The sequence below is a fragment of the Lampetra planeri genome, chromosome 8, assembly GCF_965212315.1.
Source record: "Lampetra planeri chromosome 8, kcLamPlan1.2.h2, whole genome shotgun sequence".
Classification (NCBI taxonomy): domain Eukaryota; kingdom Metazoa; phylum Chordata; class Hyperoartia; order Petromyzontiformes; family Petromyzontidae; genus Lampetra; species Lampetra planeri.
In genome coordinates this window covers 10988562-11007675 of record NC_136114.1, presented here as the reverse complement: position 1 = coordinate 11007675, position 19114 = coordinate 10988562, and the positions used below count along the sequence as shown (strand labels likewise).

Below are 19114 nucleotides of genomic sequence, written 5' to 3'. Positions count from 1 at the left end.
CCATTCATCTGGCAAAGAATGACCTGACATAACAAGGTTCAATGGACCCTGTCAATATAAATTACTACAAGTATGTGCAAAGGTACATATCCACGCGAATGTGTAAAGTTACCTATAAAATTACATTGCGGTCAGTGAGAATGTGCCCACATAAAAGCAACGAGTGGTCCATGACAGCAGGTCAAAGCAATAAACTGGTCAGTGCAGATAAATCGCCAGTGAAACCTGTTACAATGCAATATTTCCAAAAACGTGCATAAAATTCTAAAATGTGTCCCTCCTTATGCACTCAAGGGACAGACCAACCACACCTGCAAGTGACATCCATTTGGGCACAAAGAACACCCTGCCCAAGACCAACGATTGGACTAAGTGACTGTTTGTGGGTGCAGGATAATAGGAAATGAGCTGAGGAATGTGTTGGGCACGGGGGGGGGGATAGAGGAAGGGAGCAAGCGTGGATGGAACAACTGTGTCACACTTTAGAGGTAATGATGGGCTCCCAGCAGCCGCCTGTGCACTGGAGGAATGTTTCACCAGCTGCTATTCCTACCAGCCTAGTCAATGGGCATGCCTGAACGCCAGCTGAGGACGTTAACAACACGACATGAGGGGTTCACATTTCCTGTTTTATGACCATTATACAGATTAAACATCGCACAGTCATTCGATACCAATAAACGTTTTCAAAGGTATAACCACATTAACCTAAAGTTAAAGAAACACAGCAATGAATTACATGTCCTACATTCAAATTGAACCTTCCACTCGTTGAATATTAATGGTGTACATTGTTATTTTTGGATCTTTATTTTATATTGGACCATATTTGAAAAAAAGCATGTAATAAATAAGTTAATGCAATAAAATTTTAATTTACTTTAAACATTACTTCATTTATAGCAACTCTGATACACACGTGAAAAAAAGTGTGTGAAAATAATCATTTCTGAGAGATATTTAAGCTTTTAATCGCCCCTCTTATGCGGTGCCACGATGACACCGCGGCAAAGACAGAGCAAGTCTTTCAGAGTGGTGATGCATCGTTGCCCGAGTTCAAACTTTCTTAAATACAGTTCATTCCAGCGGCAAATTGTAGTGCCAGAGCATGCGCGAATTGGTGCACGTGAATATGTGCACGTACACCGTTTTAACCTCAGACAGATGAAGCGGCGTGTAAACCACTTTACTGGGTTTCATAAGTAATCGTGTCCATTAAATGTGATCGGAGTTGGGTCATCTGCAGTGGACGAGCTGCCTTATGGTGTGACCACACGCATTCTTAATTCATTACTAAACTAGCATCGTGTACAAAGTACTGTACTCGGGTTATCTTTTTCACTTCTATTCTGCTTTAGAATAGGGTACTAAATCTCAAAATATATTTACTTCATTGCAACACTGATAGGACAACTCAAATGGTCACAGAAGCATTTGAAGGTTTTACTATTTATCCGGAGAAAAAAAACTTATGACTATGTTGAATTTCTTGTTATCGTATTTTAAGTTTCGCTTTCTTGAGGACAATAATTCAATATTATCTTGATGCAAATGAAAGCATGCTTAATGTCAAACCAGGTATCCCAATATGCCCTTTAATTTTCAAACATGCCCTATATTTTCTGTATTAAGCATCACATTTTCAATTCTAGCACATGGCTGCACTGTAATATGATTGGAGTTATCTCCATGCGCTATGCAAAGAAACCACTTTCCAATGTGACATGCCTTTAAATCGAAATGCCTAAGATAATTTGTAAAGCATGATTTCAAGCAATTATCCCAGGAGACAATTAATCAGCACTTAGTAACGTATCTTATAACAGAAATTGTTCACCTTCAAGATTTAGGACCACTGCACGTCCAGACATATCATGAATGGTGGGCATGCACGTGTCCCTGCTAGTTTCACTTTCTTCTTATTCGTGATAGTTCTTTTTTATGCTGAAACAATGGTGAAAAAAATACTATTTCTATCCATGTGGAATGTCAGTGCAATAATTTTATGATTTTTTTTCCTGCAAAATGTTGTATGGACGCGACATTTAGCATAATGCGCTGCACATCACCTTCGGTAATGAAAATACAAAATGGAGGGGGGTTATACTCAAATAGTTACAGTTCCAGAAAATTACACAGTGCTTCTTTACACAGCTTAAAGGTGACACGTTAATGCTTTACACTGCCATATTTAAGTAATGTGATTGCCAATTGGTACAGTATCATAATAGGTCACGCAATTGTTTTCTGTTAGGTTATGCATCTTGACGCAAGGAATACTTTTTTATTTCAAAACCTCAGCTCGTTATGTGCTCCAAGCACAACTTGCACATTTTTGCTCGGCCAGAGCTGGCGTGACTGTCGAGGCATGTTAGTGCAAACCGGCACGTACACAATGGAGACTTGACACACACGCCTCTGTGTAAGCTGTGCACCGGGGGAATAAAATATTTGAAGACATGCGTCGTTTTTGTCTGTATTTCCTTCTTTGCTCAATCCTGTAGCAGGCATGCCTGGCATAGTTTAAAGTAACATAATCTTGCAGTAAAGAAAATCTAACAATGCTTAACATAAAAAATTGTATTCAAAACATGTCATGGAAATACGTTCCTATAATTATAAGCCAGTGCGTATACTGTACCTTGCTAACATTATCAGTTGTCCTGTCCCATATTTTAAAAAAGCATTATTTGTGAATTCCAAAATGTATCCCATTAAGTTTAAGGAATTACAGACACTAGTTAGGTTATTTGCCGAATACTGTTTATAAACTGCAGTAACAACTTCTATAAACAGTAATTCATTTCAGCGATGTTCGTCTACTATACCAAGAGCCACCACTGACAGTTTTCATACAAACTTTGAAAAAATGTCGCCCTTGTAAAAAAATACAGACTATGGTTTAGATAATCTCTTGGAAATGCATGTAGATTTTGTGTAGCTGGGTAGAAAGATTACAATGGTATGTTCAGTTGCAACGGTTGGTTTATTTAATGTGCCGGAAACAATTAATTTTTTTTTTGCTTTTTTGACTCAGTGGTGTGTCAACCAGAGGACATAGGAATCTCAAGAATTCAGCACAGTCAGGACTTCCTTTTGGCCATCTTTTCATTTCCGATTTATAGGATGGACTAGGCATGACATTGCACAAGAGCTTATAAGCTTCTACACATGTATTTTGACATTTAAATTGTCCATGGGATTGGAATGTCAGTTTATATAGTCATGGTGGAGGTTCGGAAGCATTCAAAATGATTAAGAAGGCAAACATGTAACAACAACCCAATCCCTACAAAGAGCAAATGATGTACACGTAATAACACTCAAACTTAGACAGCATTAATATAGTTAAATATATTTCGGCGCATGTAAGCCACAATGTTCATATATAACCGAAGATAAACATTATTATCCATTAACATGAAACAATATTTGCACAATAAAGTAAATTACATGACATATGTAATGGCAAGGTTTTTACAAAGTAACTCTGGGAGAGGAATTTAAACAAATTTCCAAAACTGTATTGGCCAAATATTACAAATATTTCTCAAAATACTGTTTTGTCAAACATTGTAGGAGCGACACTGAATATTGTCCGATGATATATCACACTTGTTAAGTTCGTGTCGTAATTAATTACTGCTCAATTTTAACCACCCTGATTGTACAAGAAGGCATAATTTAATTTCAACATGCAAAAATCTATCACAAATTATCAACCACCAAAGCCACCAAAAACATGATTTATGTATTTAGAAAAAGATGTGTCAATTATGTTGTGTTGCAGTTTAGAAAAAATAAGATGAGATTTCTTTGGCCTTTCTCGGTCAGATAACCCTGGGCAATAGTTGCTACACTAAAAGTGAAATGAGAATGAGATACGCCACAAACTGCACACATCATATAAACATACATTAACCACGTGTGCATGCTTAGGTTTTAGTTTTTTTATGAACAATCAGCAAAGTTTTTATTAATTGGTGGCACAAAATTGTACATTTAAAGTATAGAATTCTAAAGCATAGAAATTAGTCAATTATTTATGACCATGTAAGAGTTCCAATGGTGGAGCAGTGGTGGTAGTGGTTAGCGCACTGTACTCGGCAACACTAACATCAGCGGAGAGTGAGATCTGAACCAGTCCTGGGCCATCTTCCCCCTCTACATCATCCTGCACTAGCCAGCTTAATGAAGGTCAAAAAACCTCCATGACCGACACGGTTTGGCAGTATGCATTTAGTTTGTTGCCCTTCCCCCGCACCTCCGATAAGCACGGTGGCTACATAAGGTGCGAAAGAAGTTCAACATACGTACATACGATACAGCAGTGGATCATGAAAGACCTATACATTATTTTTATAATAATTATGAAGAGCTCATTAAAACTCATGAGACAATGGGGCTACAAAGGCAAAGAAAATAATAATAAAGTAATTGTAAAACAGTAAAGCAATTAAAGTGTTTATTTCACATGGTCCTATTCTTGGCGTTACGTTTTTGTTTAAATTAAATTTGAGATCATTTTGTTTCGCTTGCACAGCGAGGTGTGGATTGGTATGTGTCACTGCACAGCAAGAACAGTGCTACTGACATCCTGGAATTAACACCACAGGCGTGCTGACAGGTGTTGGGAAATAAATATTTAGGCATAGACATCACTACTGTGCAGCCACCCTTGTGTTAGTAATTCAGGTTAACCAGGCATATCCGTCTATAAAACTGCAAGAACAAATGTATTTAAAATGAGGTATTCCATGTGAACGGGTAATGTATAATGATCTTTACATAAGCACACACAAGTTTTGCACTTTGTCCATTATACAAAGTAGTCGGTAGCTACAATTGTATTTAAAGCTTTCGTGACTGCAGGGATTCATATTCTTGGTTCTTTCGGTAAAGTCGAAAAGTCGTGAGAATTTTATTGTTTTATATTTTAATTATTTTATTATTTACCTTCTACGTGACTTTACCGAAAGAACCAAGAATATATAGTCAGTGGCTGTTCTATGGAATTAGACTCACCCCCACCAGTGGAATGTGGAATTTCCACCACTGGCTCAGGGCTAATTTCAGCAAGGAATTGTAAAAAAAAAAAAATCATAAATGACTCAGGGGATCAGTGGGTTTCTGTGGGACTTATTGAGTCCATACCAGTTCAATTCCCTGTGGGAACGGTGTATCCTCCCATTCTCGGTCCGGAAAACGCTGGATGATCTTCCCCTGGCCCTCTCCAGTCCCTAGATGGTGAAACAAACGGCATACATCATGTCAAATGAACTAAGAAAAATGCTCACGCGCTCTGTATTTTTCCCCTTAGAAGACATTTTCAAACATTTGGTTAACAGTATACATTCATTGTACAGAGATACCGAGCCTATGGCAAAATAACGAGATGCACATCTGATATCATTAGATCTCCAAAGCCAAGCATAATTGAGCCTGGATCGTGAATAAATGGGTGACCATCACGCGTGTCAGGTTATTGTAGGCTGCTGCAGAATTACGGGGTGACCAGCAAATACCAGTGCAGCAAAATCCATTGTTGTGAAGTACGATGCTCCCCACATTCATCAACCAGCATGGTGATGCCCGATCAATAACGCCCATGACTCAGTGTGCGGAGGCCTTCATCCAGCAGTGGATTGAGAAAAAGGGCTGTGCAAGCAGATGTGCATCCAGGGGTACATGCTAGCTTAACAAACCAGCATTTAACATGTTGACTTTTCCTTATATACCATGAAATTCCTCAAAGTGGAACGTATTTTCATGATCTAGCATGTTGGGTTTTTTTTTTTACAAGTTCATTCATTCACAAAAGTGATGACACATATAGTGCAGCACTGAGACACTTATTCAAGCCTGAGAGCTCTTGGCTGTTATGCAGTGTTTGAAAACAACTCTTTCATTGTAATAATACAAGTTTCAAAAAAATTAAGACGTCTGTTTGTCAAACTATAACTGGACTTGTTCATGCCTTTTTGTGACGACATCACTCAGATATGATTCTAGCATGAATAAGTCAGTTTGCAATGCTGTTTACATGTACTGGTACAACCTCGGACTATTCCTATGAAATGAAAACAAATAAAATGGAGACATTTGTAGAGAGTTAAATGCATGCTTAAAAACTAAAAAAAAACCAGGAGCACTCAGTGGAGCCAAAGTAGTAGACCGCACAATCCCAATGGGCCCACACTTTTTGGTCGGGGCACCACTTTTAAATAATATGTCTTTTTTTTCTTTTTTTAAGAAACCGATTTAGAATTAAAGCGTTATTTCATACTTTCCTTACCGATATTTAACTCATGAAGCTCATTACAAATGGGCTGCTTTCCAAAACCAGCAAAGTCAAACAATACATCTAGTCTCCTTAACAGTGAAATGTCATAAAAAAAACATTTTTTTTTAATATACAGTGCTGATAAGTTTACACTGTCCTGGTTTTTATTTAAAAAAGGTCTTGATGTTAAATTGAATGATTAATTGCTGAACTGTGGGTTATGTAACTGCTACTGGAGATTTACTGAGTAAACTGGCAGAGTGACGCAAACAGAAACATATTTCTCCAAAACAATCTCTGAGAATTAGCCAGATTTTTTACCAGCATAAATCAAGTTAAAACGATTAACATTTTCAAATGGCTACCAAAAGTATACTAACCAATATATAGATATGAACCAATCTTCATAATTTTTGCACTATTGCACTCCAAACCCAGGCCGTAATTATAATATATATTGGGGGGGACACATCCCTGCCAATATTCAAATATTCTCACAATGTCCCCCCCAATATATTGCTATAAAATATTAAAAAATATATAAATTTCGATGCTATGTAAATAAAATCAAACAATTTGCTAAACCTTGGCCACAATATCTGGACTTGTCTTCATATAACAATGCATAGATTTCTGTTAATGTGATTATGGTTATGGTTATACTTTATGAATCCCTAATCTCTGCCATTACATACAATGAAACAAGAAAAGGTAACAAGTAAAAACAGAGCAATGTAATACAATACACTATTAGACATTATTGTAAAAATCAATAAAACGTCTATTCCATGTATTAATGAAATTGTTCATATTTTAGGCAGGAAATGGCAGGAAATTCGTTTTCAAATTCAGATTTTTTTTTTCTGGGGGGGGACCCCCAGACCCCCTGGGAGATTTTGGTCCCCCCCATTGTTGACTCCATGGCTACGGCCTTGCTCCAAACACATTTGATGTTATGTTTCACGTAAATTTGGTCCGGAGTATTTATTAATTTAGAGAGAAAAACAAGAGGGCGACGGACAGTCACAATTCTATCATCCCAAGAGGCACATGTCTCGTTGTACGCCAAAGCCCTGATGTTGGACCCACTCTCATAGCAGTCAGCATACCAAGCAATCATTTACCATATCGTCCACGTGTCAAGCAAGTTCAAGTGAGGTCTGTGTTCTTGGTGATCAGCATACCAGGCTTGCACTCCATCAGAATATCGTCTATCAGGATCAAGACTTAATTACCAAATACCGAGTCAATTTAGTACTTCAGACCCCCCACTGACCCATTAAATAAACATGGCTCATGTCATTAGCAGTCAAAGCCAACAACTGATAAGACGCAGTTGTTGTCTCCATCCCTGCTGGGATACTGACCAGGGTTGATATGAAGCCTTGACCAGTGACATGTGTATGTCGTACTGAGCCACTGGCGCCAGATAACTGCTACAGAAGCTATTCCACCCATACTGCAGTTTATAACATGAAGGTCAGTCCCATGTCAACATTTGACAGTCACAGTGGGACAGTTAAGAAAGGGTTCTCACATTCCTCTCGTGTTGAATTATTTTCCAACCGAATGTTTCGAGAATTCTTGACGTTAGCGAGACATCTTACTTTCCCCTATCATTTCACGACAATTAGTCTACGTCGCTTTAAACACTCAGCGGTTGTGCGAATGTATTTGCACTAAAAATTACTGATGATTGTTCTTAGAAAACTAACCCATTATTGCAGTAAATTAGCTCCGAAGGGTAGTAAATGCATCAAGTCATGTATCTACTGCGATTAACCAGGCATGATACAGCAAATAATTGTAATTTTCCATTCGCGTTTCTTTTTCAGATCTTAAATAAAAACAAGTGGAAAATGTTACAACACAAGCTTTACTCAGTTAAGCCAAGTATGCTGAATCTTACCCACTAAAATGTCAAATGCCAAGCTACAAAGAAGTTAAGTATTTGCTATGCACACATTTAAGCTATTTGCACAAAACAAGCAACTCTGGAAACTTTCATGTGCCAATGCCTGCCTATCGAGTGGTGAAACAGATTCATCCCTCGCTGCTTTACCTGGGAAAATATAAAGTTTTTTTGTGATTTTCTTACCCTTCTTATACTTTGCATTCTTATCATGTTTTGTATTGTTTGCCGTTGTAACTTTCTGATTAACCCCTTCTGGACACCAGTACAAATTAAGCCAATAATTATTACAGACCAACGTAAATGTATGTATATTGAACTTCTTTCGCACCGTACGTAGAGAACCATGCTAATCGGAGGTGCAGGGGGAGGACAACAAACAAAACACATGAAACAGTTATAAAGAAAGTTTTCAATTGATATTTCAATGTGTGTAGCACCAGTGGCTTCCTAATATGGGAAGAGCATTCCAGACAGCCGCAGAAGCGCATCTGAACGCACGATGAAGTGATCATCTTTGTTCGATGGTTTGCCAAAAGCCGCTGCGAGGATGACCAGAGTTCGCGTGATGGTTTATGCTCTTTGACAAGATCAGCAAAGTATTGTGGTTCATTTGTGGCAAGCAATGTGTATAATAAATGCGACCTTATAATGTTTTCGTAAAGTTGAAATCATGTTTTCTTCAAAGCGAACAATATAAAACCAAAAATAAATATTGTTCATTGTAAATTTTGAATGTTTCATCATATTTTTATAGCAGTTTTAAAAGCTACATTATCAACAAATTAAAGTGCAATGACATTCCGATCATTTGAACCTATGCTAAAAATAAAACACTCCACTGTGGGAACCACCAAAAAGTAGTGTGCCTCCGCGTGTCCAAATATACTAAACGTTTACAAACAAAACATACATAACAGGAATACTATCGATACAGGCAAACCTCGCTTCACGCAACCCCGTAGAGCGCCGATTCGTTATAGCCCTCTTTGTAATAGGGAAATGTAGAAAAAAAATATACAAAAATCTAAAACGCACTTACGAGTGAGAACACGCAGCGCTGGCCTCGGAAATAATTCGCTTGGCCAATGAGAGCACCGTATGTCCTCAACCAACCAGCCTCCACCCCCACGATAAGATTATCACAATTCGTCGTCAAGATTTTTTTTAAATCAACAATTTGTCAATGTTATTTCAGTTTAGCCAGATGAAAACTCGCGAGACTAAGATGGGAGCCTCAGGCACCACCTCAAAGAAACCTTCGCCACGGAACTTGAGACTGAGGGCATCACGAAGATCACGGAAGTCCTGGGGTTCTTCACTGAGAATGACCCAGATGGGGAGCACAGCGGCTCCCACAACCTCGTCTCCCACCGCTGCCTTGTACGAGTACAATAGAATTCACTCGTGAGTACAGACTTTTAATACTTACCGATATTAATCTAAGAAGCAATTTAATCTATTTACGAAATAATTTTTACCGTCTGTATTATTAGCGCTATTACCAATACTGTACCTCAATGGGGCCCTTATATAGTTCTCATACGAAAGAAATAACGTATGAAAAAATAAGAATAGGTTTTACCCTTTCTGGCAATAAAATAGGTAGACTCTAGAATAAAACAGGTGTTAAGATGTTCAAAAACCAAATAGAAACCTTTTGCTGTCTCTGGTGTAGGCCAATCGGTCTCAAAGGCAATGCATATATTATCAGAGCATGTTTGTTTGCATGTTCACCACAAGTACGTGTGGTTAATGCAGACTTGATTCCTTGCAAAAGGTTTCCATTTGGTGTATGAACATCTTTATTGCCATAAAGGGTAACAACTATTCTTTTTCATACTTTGATAGTGGCAAAATAGTCCCATTTTGTAGCTGCTCATCCCAAGCTATAAATGCCCTGATAGTGGCATTGTCTTTGTACTGTTCGCTTTTTGGCGTTCTCTGGTCTGGCACTGGTGAGACGAGGCCCTAAAGAAGGTTGTCTCTGGTGTAGCCCAATCAGTTTCAAAGGCAATGCATATATTATCAGAGCATGTTTGTTTGCATGTCCACCACAAGTACGTGTGGTTAGTGCGAACTTGATTCCTTGCAAAAGGTTTCTATTTGTTGTTTGAACAGCTTAACACCTCCTGTTTTATTGCCAGAAAGGGTATAAATCTGATACTGGCAAAACGGTCACATTTTAAAAGAAATAACGCCGTCGGGAATGCATCCTCATAGAAACAATGCTATAATGGCCCCTTTTAGCACCGCTTCAATTAGCGCTCACTTTTCTAGGAACACATCTTGAGCATTAAGCGAGGTCTGCCTCTACTTAAAACGAGTCTTCAAAATCAACTGTTATTGCAGTTCAACTTTACAAGGTTGTATATGTTATTGTTCTCAGATAACAATGCTTACTTTGCCTGTTATAGTTTCCGAGTTGGTGCAGGTGCAGAAAAAAACATTTAAATTCTCAATAGGCAATGTCCATGAACCAATTAGACCATCACAATTTATTTTTTAACATAACAATTACCCATACAAATGTGAAAATGCAAAAAAACCAGACTATCTCGACTTGCTGGATATGACAAACAGTGATCAGCATTATCTTCATGAGTAATGACCAATCCACCACAGGATGAAAGCTTCCCAAAGCTGTGGCCATCTGTCACAGTCTTGCGATGCAACAACCTATCTAGCACCTGCATATAAGCCGATATCATTGCTCCATCTCTGTTGTAGATGTCATTTTGGGTGCGCGCCCTACTTTGACTGCCACTCCATTGTTAATCTCACCACCGACCATCGACAGCATTTGGCCGATATGAATTTCCACATAAGTCAATTCGTTGAACAATCATTTGTGGCCAGGTCGCTTCTAAAAGAGCTATATAGCTCAGTCGACCTTACCTGGTAAAATTACGCTTTTTTTATCCCGTATCGTCAATTGTCTTACTGAAATCCACTTACTTTTTGTAACAGTGAATATGTCTCCAAGTTGCATATGTCCTTAAACTCATATATTCCTCTTTCTGGCTCTATGTGTAATTCCAAGCACGCACATATACCAATATGCAGAGCTCCTTAAATTATAAGTATTCTACATTGGGCCTCTTACAACTAAATGTACAATGGTTCAGAGAACCAATCTGCAATTTCAGCAAAACAAAATTACAAGCATATTTTCATGGCGATGCTGACCTAACCCAGTTCGACATTGCTGCAGCATGTACCTTTCAAAAACATGTTGAAAACATCCAGCTTTTATGCATTTTAAGCAAAGTCAAAACAATTATCAAACTGTTTGCCAACAGCACCTGTCAGCTGCATCTTAGCTCCAAGTGTGTGTTTTTTCACTTTTTTATTTGGCCCATGGGCTCAGAAGCAATTTCACTACGGAAACTCCAACAGAAAGCCAGCAGCCAAACCTCAGCCTCCGATAACCCAGGCAGCACTTTCAAGGTCAGGCGTTCAGGTGAAAAGGTCCAACCGAGACTATAGTTATATCTGGTCTGTCCACACAATGAAAACAGGAAAGCAGGATATCCTGTGCACACTCCATCTGCTTCCAAAACCAGCTCAATTCTTTCACTGAATGAAGAAGCAAGACACATAAAAGCAGTAAATGACTGGAATCCACTAAGCACTTGTCATAATTACGTCAGCCAAGGCAGTGTTATGGTGCAACGTGTCTAACATCACTTCCGTCTTTACATTGTGGAAGTTTAAGTTAAAAAAAAAATTATCCACAGGACCAGTCATCATTATATATACCATTCAAAAACTAGCTGACTGCAACGCATTGTGATAACCCAAATCAATTAAATTAGCACAGCTCTGCTTTCTATCAAGATGCATACCAGCGCATGCACCCAAGTGCTGTTAAACATAGAGGGTTGTCCAATGCTTGCCAGATTCTCCCACAACGGGCTTCATTAGCATTCAGGACGAATAGCAGCAGAACCCATGTGGGGTACATAAGAAACATTTACATTATATCCTGCTTCCCCCATTCCACTGAAAATGGATTTTATTTTTACAAACAGTACGCACAGTACACTTTCTATTTCCAGTGGGAAAAGCAATGTTATTTAAATAGCAAAAGATCCCATTCATTGTACATACTGTACTCACCCATGACTCTTTCTACATGATGTCCTTATTTAGGCATTTACCAAAAAATATGTAATTTGTCACAGAAAGTATGAAGAAATCAAACACTTCAAAGTATTCTCAATATACAGTAATGTTTAACCACGTGAAAAATTACGGTGACATGGGAATTTTTTTTTATTTCTAAACAATTTGCAAGTTAATTTCACAGCATTCAAAAAGCTATTTTGGTTTCAAAATAACGATGCATATTGATGATTTACATGTTTCCATCGACAAGTCAATAAACAGACAAGGCAGAGTGCACCGAGAGGAAGGTTGAGGACCAGATTCCCACGCTCGGGGCACTTGCTAGCTGGGCTGTTCATTGCAGCCTCTTTATCTGTGTGTGCCTTCTGGCATTAACATCTGCCACGCACGCAGGCATCCACTCTTAACATTGCCTGCCTGCCAGGATCACATGGTCACAGTGGAAGCAGAAGGCCGACCACGAATGCGTCCCGCTCAACAAGTATCTGCCGTGAATAGAACAAGCAATGCGATCTTTTATTTTCTTTTACGGCACGCCGATTCAGTTTCAGCCACGCCCAAGTCAGTGTATATTCACACACAGTGTCGCGTCAACTCAAACACTGTATCATGGGGACCCACCCACGGGAGAGTTTTACGTGTCTAAAATTCTGCAGCTCGCAGCAAAAATGTTGACGTTACTTCTTTACATTGTATCTTTGGGCCTCGGTTGAAAAACATTACACAATTAAACGACGGACAAACTGCTCTAATAACTATGCCAAATAATGTGAGGCAACTAAAAAATATTATTCTGTCCTATGGATACAGGTGTACATATAAGCAATGATGGGAATATAATGGAAGACTATCGTAAGCAGCTTGAAAGTCAGGATTAGAAGGTGGCAAGAACATGTTACAGATTTTACCAGGAATAAGTTTATCTATTGATGCAACCTGTGCTCAACAGAGGATGACTGGCTGCTGAGAGAAGCACTGGAATAGCACAAATTGTTGGTGACCAATGGGAAGAGCTAAAGCCAGATGCAGTAATAGGATACTGTAACAGTGGATCTTGGAGGTCAGAGGTCGACTTTACATTAACTACGTGATCTGGCAGAAGGATGAAAGCAATGGCTAGGTGTGGTGGAATCACAGCAATGGCATGTTAACCTATTCACCTCGAGCTTAAAAATACTGCATACATGACACTGTCTTGCCAATTTGTAAATTTATGAATGTTAAAAGACATGTCTTTTGGTCAAGAACAATTTGTCCAATACCACTTTGCTCTAGTCATATGGAGCAAATGTTAACTCTAGTTTGGAGATAAATGATGTCTGCTGAGGGTTTTCTAAGCACCCTAAGGTGTGGCACAATGAGCAGTTGAGAGCATGATTCATTGTGCATTGGCATCTATTAGTAATACCCAATGTGGGCACTTTAACACACTCAGCCTGATCTATGTTCAATGCATTATTAAGTAAAGATCAACAACTTAAGTGTGGTTGCTGTATACGTATTATCATTGAAATAAATGACGCTATTGTAAGTCTAATAATTATCCTATAATCTTATCCATTATATGGTGGCTTTATATATTTAAATGTATAGGTCTGATCTTTGAAACTGTTGTAAACTTGGTCAAAATCATTCTACCCTATATGCCAGCTCTTTTATCTGTTGTTGGCAGCGAGGACGTAGCTATTAAAACAAATAAACTACATCCCTACACGTAAAGAAATGCTTGCATATGTGTTTAAATATGATATGTATATGATATGTATATCATATTTGTGTTTAAATATATGTATATGGTATGTGTGTTTAAATATGATATTATATGAAAACGGGTACAGAAAATATAATTTATTCAGGTCAACACTGTATAAAAATGAGCACTCAAGACCACAGCAAATTCCAAGAAAACGTTATTCGTTCCATTTCTATAAATGTATTGCAGTTTTTGGAAATGATTGCTTGTATTTGGCCACACTAAAAAGTACAAATGCAGTATTGTACTATACCGTCCAAAAATACTGTCAACGTTAATGCGAGAACAGGTTTTTTTCGAAACTAATAATGCAACAAAACACGTTGTCGCGTAAACGTAGCCCAAGGAATGAACAGGAATTAATTTAGGAGCTTTCGTGACTGCAGGAATTATTCTTTGGTTCTTTTCGGTTAAGTCACGTCTAAAAATAAAATAATAAATTAAAATAAAATAACATATTACGACGTTTCGATTGCAACACAAGCAATCATCATCAGGCATAAAAGAAATAGCAACAAAAATCTAACTAGAAAAAACTATAGACAGACATACAAGCAGACAGACATCACAACGGCACACAGAGAGAGGAGCAAGCTGACAACGCGGCACGGGCACGCAAGCCTGAAAATTAGGAGGCAGGCACACGAAAATTAAATAACCTAGTAAAATATCGAAATGTAATGTAATACAACACAGAGAGTCGGTTAACACACAATTAACGCATAGCCTGGTTGATTACGTGTTTCAAAATTTGCTAAGTTAGAATTTTAAGTGTGAGCAACAAAAATCTAACTAGTAAACTATAGACAGACATACAAGCAGACAGACATCACAACGGCACACAGAGAGAGGACACACATCGGCACAAAGATGTGTGTCCTCTCTGTGTGCCGTTGTGATGTCTGTCTGCTTGTATGTCTGTCTATAGTTTACTAGTTAGATTTTTGTTGCTCACACTTAAAATTCTAACTTAGCAAATTTTGAAACACGTAATCAACCAGGCTATGCGTTAATTGTGTGTTAACCGACTCTCTGTGTTGTATTACATTACATTTCGATATTTTACTAGGTTATTTAATTTTCGTGTGCCTGCCTCCTAATTTTCAGGCTTGCGTGCCCGTGCCGCGTTGTCAGCTTGCTCCTCTCTCTGTGTGCCGTTGTGATGTCTGTCTGCTTGTATGTCTGTCTATAGTTTTTTCTAGTTAGATTTTTGTTGCTATTTCTTTTGTGCCTGATGATGATTACTTGTGTTGCAATCGAAACGTCGTAATATGTTATTTTATTTTAATTTATTATTTTATTTTTAGACGTGACTTAACCGAAAAGAACCAAAGAATGAACAGGAGGTGTATAAAGTAACACGGGGTAGGAGGATTACTGTACCGCTGGTCAACCGTGAATCGTGAACGCAGTAAAATTTTGTAAATAAGCAGCGTCATCAGTTGTTTAACTGGAACCTCCTGATCGAGGGTTCTGGTCTTCACATTCTTCACGAAAATAATGGTATGTGCCTTTGGAAGTACAGTACTGCGAGTGGTTTCAGAATAAAATGTGAACATTTGCATTTTAAGAGTTAAAAAAAAACATCAGTTGGCTTATACAGGCGAATACCCACATCCACGATTGACCAACATGTAAAGCTGCAAAGCAGAGTTTAGGTTAAAATCCTAAAAGAGAGATTTGTATCGCAGTGTTTTTGACCACAAGATTCCTGCAACGGTTATCACCACACACAAAAAACCCACAATGGAGTAGTGTACTTGGCGTGATGTATTTTATTACACTCGTAACATTACCTGAGAATGCAAACATCAGTACATAATTTCACATTGCTTGCTGCAAAAAGATGCTACGTCAAATATTGCCTCGACAGATAACGCTGCTCACACACTTTAAGTCACATAGCACTGTACAGGACTTCAATGGCTATTGACCAGTTGCATACAACACCGTTATTACCGTATTTCCACCAACTGTGCCACTTAAAGCAGTGCAGGTTAATGGACATAACAACAATCACTCGGTGTTTTTAATGCAACTGGCCACAGAAAAGACAACGCCGACAACGCTGTGCTTCAAAGGCACGTCCTGTGTAGGAATGTCCCAATGTCGTTGTTTACACAACAACGCGACAGCTGCATTGCAAACACGCGCACACAAACAACACACTGCCATTTAAATGACCGTCATTTAAACAACAGTCATTTAAACAAACACCAACCCACACTTTCGTCGCCACTCTAGGCCCTCACGTCATTGCATAACCGCGTCGCCTGAGCGCGACATCGTGCGGCCTTACCACACACACCCCGACAACGAAGCCTCGTCCTCGCCTAGATATCCAACCGAGTCAAGGCGGTCAGGCCCGGCCGGGCGCATAAGGCCAAAGGCACCTCCACCCCACCCCCCCCCACCAACCACACAACACCTTCCGCTCCCCCACCGGCACCCACCGGACTCCCGCTCGCGGACGCGAAGAAACCAACTCACCTTTCTTCTCGCGATCGTACCCGACGATCACGAAGTAATCGACCAGTCTATCCATGCTGCTGAGCGGCGGGCGGCCCGACGGGAGCGGCAGCGCTCAGAACGCATCACTCGTCCGGAGGGGAGGCCATCCTGCCATAGCGCCTTGACGGGGGGGGTGTTGGTGGTGGTGGGGGGTAGTGGGGGGTGAAGGAGGGGGCAACCACATTCCCTAGCGCGCATAGACACGCTAGCCCCTCAGTTTCGGCTCGCGCCATTGGCCGGCCGAGGGCCGTTCGCGCCGGTGGGCCAATCGCGAGGCGCGCCGAAGCGGCCGCGCCTATGCGCGTTGGGGAATTCAATGGCGCATCGGGGAGGGGGCGGGGGGTGGCGTGTAACGTCACGCGCACGACGACGAGGCGAGCGTTCAGTCGGCCCCAGGCGCATGCGCACTGCGGTACTAGGTGGACCCCCCCCCCAACTGTGACTGACAGTGGAGGGGTCACACGGGGGGGGGGGGGGTGAGGTTCTTGTGCCTCTGGATCTTGATGGGTGAAGTCAGATTAACACCTAGCAAGCTTTCTCGACCAATGTGATCCACTATAGGGGGCTTTTGTTTGCTTTATTTTGGGTTAGATCGCGTTAAATATATAAGGGTGTCTTCTTGGTTCTTTCGGTAAAGTCAGATGAATCCCTGCAGTCACGAAAGCTTTAAATCGAAATTTATAAGTGTGTCGTTAAACCCGCCACCACCCGACAGGGACAATTTAGTGAGGTTTGTTCAAGTAAAACAGAACGTGGCCAATTCGTTGCTAGAACAGCAGCACAGCGCTGTGTTGGAGAGCCAAGCCACAACATTTACAATCTTGAGTACGACGTTTCGCCAGTAATCACGATTAGCTTCATCAATTGGCTGTGTCGGGTGGTGGCGGGTTTAACGACACATTTATATAATTACGCGATCTAACCCCCCCCGAATTTTTTTTTTATAGGTGAATAGAGAGAGAAAAGGAGGGGGGGAGTAGGGCTTTATCACTGTGGGGATGAGGTCACGGAGTGAGTGAGGTGGGGGGATCAGGGAAAAGTGGGAACAGGGACTTGTCGGTGGATGAGTCAAGGGGCCGTCCATAAATGACGTCACGCACCTGGGGGGGGGGGGGTCAGACGTAGTTGACGATGTGTGACGAAGGGGGGGGGGGTGTTTGAGAAATATGACGTCAGATCAACATGCGCAACTTTAAATATAGACAACACGTTCTACTTAATTAAATAGACTTTTTAATAAATGTTTTCTCGTACAACATCAGAGTGCAGCGCCACATTAAATACGCACTGCAATGACAATAGGTTAAAGCGATTTGAAGCATGTTTTATTTGGGGGGGGGGGGGGCAGAGCTTTGTGACGTCATATTTGAGAGGGGTTCTGACTTTTTGTGATGCCGTGTAACGACGGGGGGGGGGGCAAAAATCGTCCAAAATCACGTGACGTCATTTATGGATGGCCCCCAAGTCACTCGACAGTGGGGGGGGTGGGGTCAGAGTTGTGTCAGTGGAGGCGTCAGGTCACTGGGAACAGGGGAGGGTGGGAAAGGGATCAGGTTAGGGGAGGTGGAGTCGTAAGGAACTGTGAAGACTGGGGAGAGCGAGGTCTTGCACCTGGAAGGGTCAGCTCATGGGGTGAGTTGTGGGGGGTTCAGGCGAGGAAGAAGGAGGAGAAGGGGAATCAGATAAGTATGGGGGGGGGATCAAAATCTTATCAGTGAATGTGTAGGGTCACGGGGTGGGAGGGATGGTAGGGGAGCAGTGAGTACGGGAGTGTAGGTGGATGAGGCTTAATCGAGGGAGCAGGGTCTTTTACCTGGAGGGGTCAGGTCACCTGGAGTAGGGGGGGGTAGGAAGCAGGAAGGGATCAAGGAGAAAGGATGGGGAGGGCTTTACTACTGGAAGGGGTAGAGTCGCTGGATGGAGCAGGAATCAGAGTAAATGAGGAGGATAAGTCACTTCTTAGTGGACTGGAGGAGCTAAGACACGGGAATGAATTGGGGGACAGGGATCTTGTCAAAGGATCGGGTCAGTGGGTGTAGAAGGAACCGTCTCTCCGCCTGGGGCAGAGTGCAAAGGGCCCTGGTTGAAGAGACACTAATTCAATGGTAAGCGGAGGGGAGGGGGCAGCAATGCCGAAATCCAGACTCAAGCAGGTTTAAATCACCCAGGGGCAGGGTGGATCCAGGCCCTGTCCTCACAAGGGATAAATCATCACCAGGGTGAAGGGCATAAGAATGTTGGAGCTGCATTCAAAACCCCTTCAGATGTATATCTGTTCCATCAGCTCGTGTGTAGTAAGTGCTTGGGGGTGATTGGTACATTCCAGGACTGTAAGCGATGGCAACGGCTTTGGGAGGTGGGGGGTGGGGGTGCATCATCCAGCAGTGGATTGATTATCGCTGACAATGATGATGATCTAGACCTCTAGCAAGTCCATCACCGCGTGTTTAAATTGTCCCATGAGCTTGTAACATGCATTCGAACACAGCCAGAGCGTGCTGGCTGTGCCTCGTAATTGTAGCCA

The 19114-nt window shown here is 40.9% G+C and overlaps 1 protein-coding gene across 10 annotated transcripts in view; it reads right to left on the bottom strand.

Annotated features, from left to right (window-relative positions):
• LOC144720325 (myotubularin-related protein 5-like) overlaps nt 1–16734 on the bottom strand; it is a 96799-nt gene extending 80065 nt beyond the window's left edge. For all 10 annotated transcript variants that reach the window (XM_078596995.1, XM_078597000.1, XM_078597001.1 and 7 more), the window contains exons 1-2: nt 16570–16734; nt 5155–5240 (exon numbers count right to left, since the gene is read on the bottom strand). In XM_078596995.1, coding sequence (XP_078453121.1) covers nt 5155–5240; nt 16570–16624 — 141 coding nt within the window. In that variant the 5' untranslated portion in view covers nt 16625–16734. The remainder of the gene's footprint in view (nt 1–5154; nt 5241–16569) is intronic.
• Between the last annotated feature and the right edge of the window lie 2380 nt (nt 16735–19114).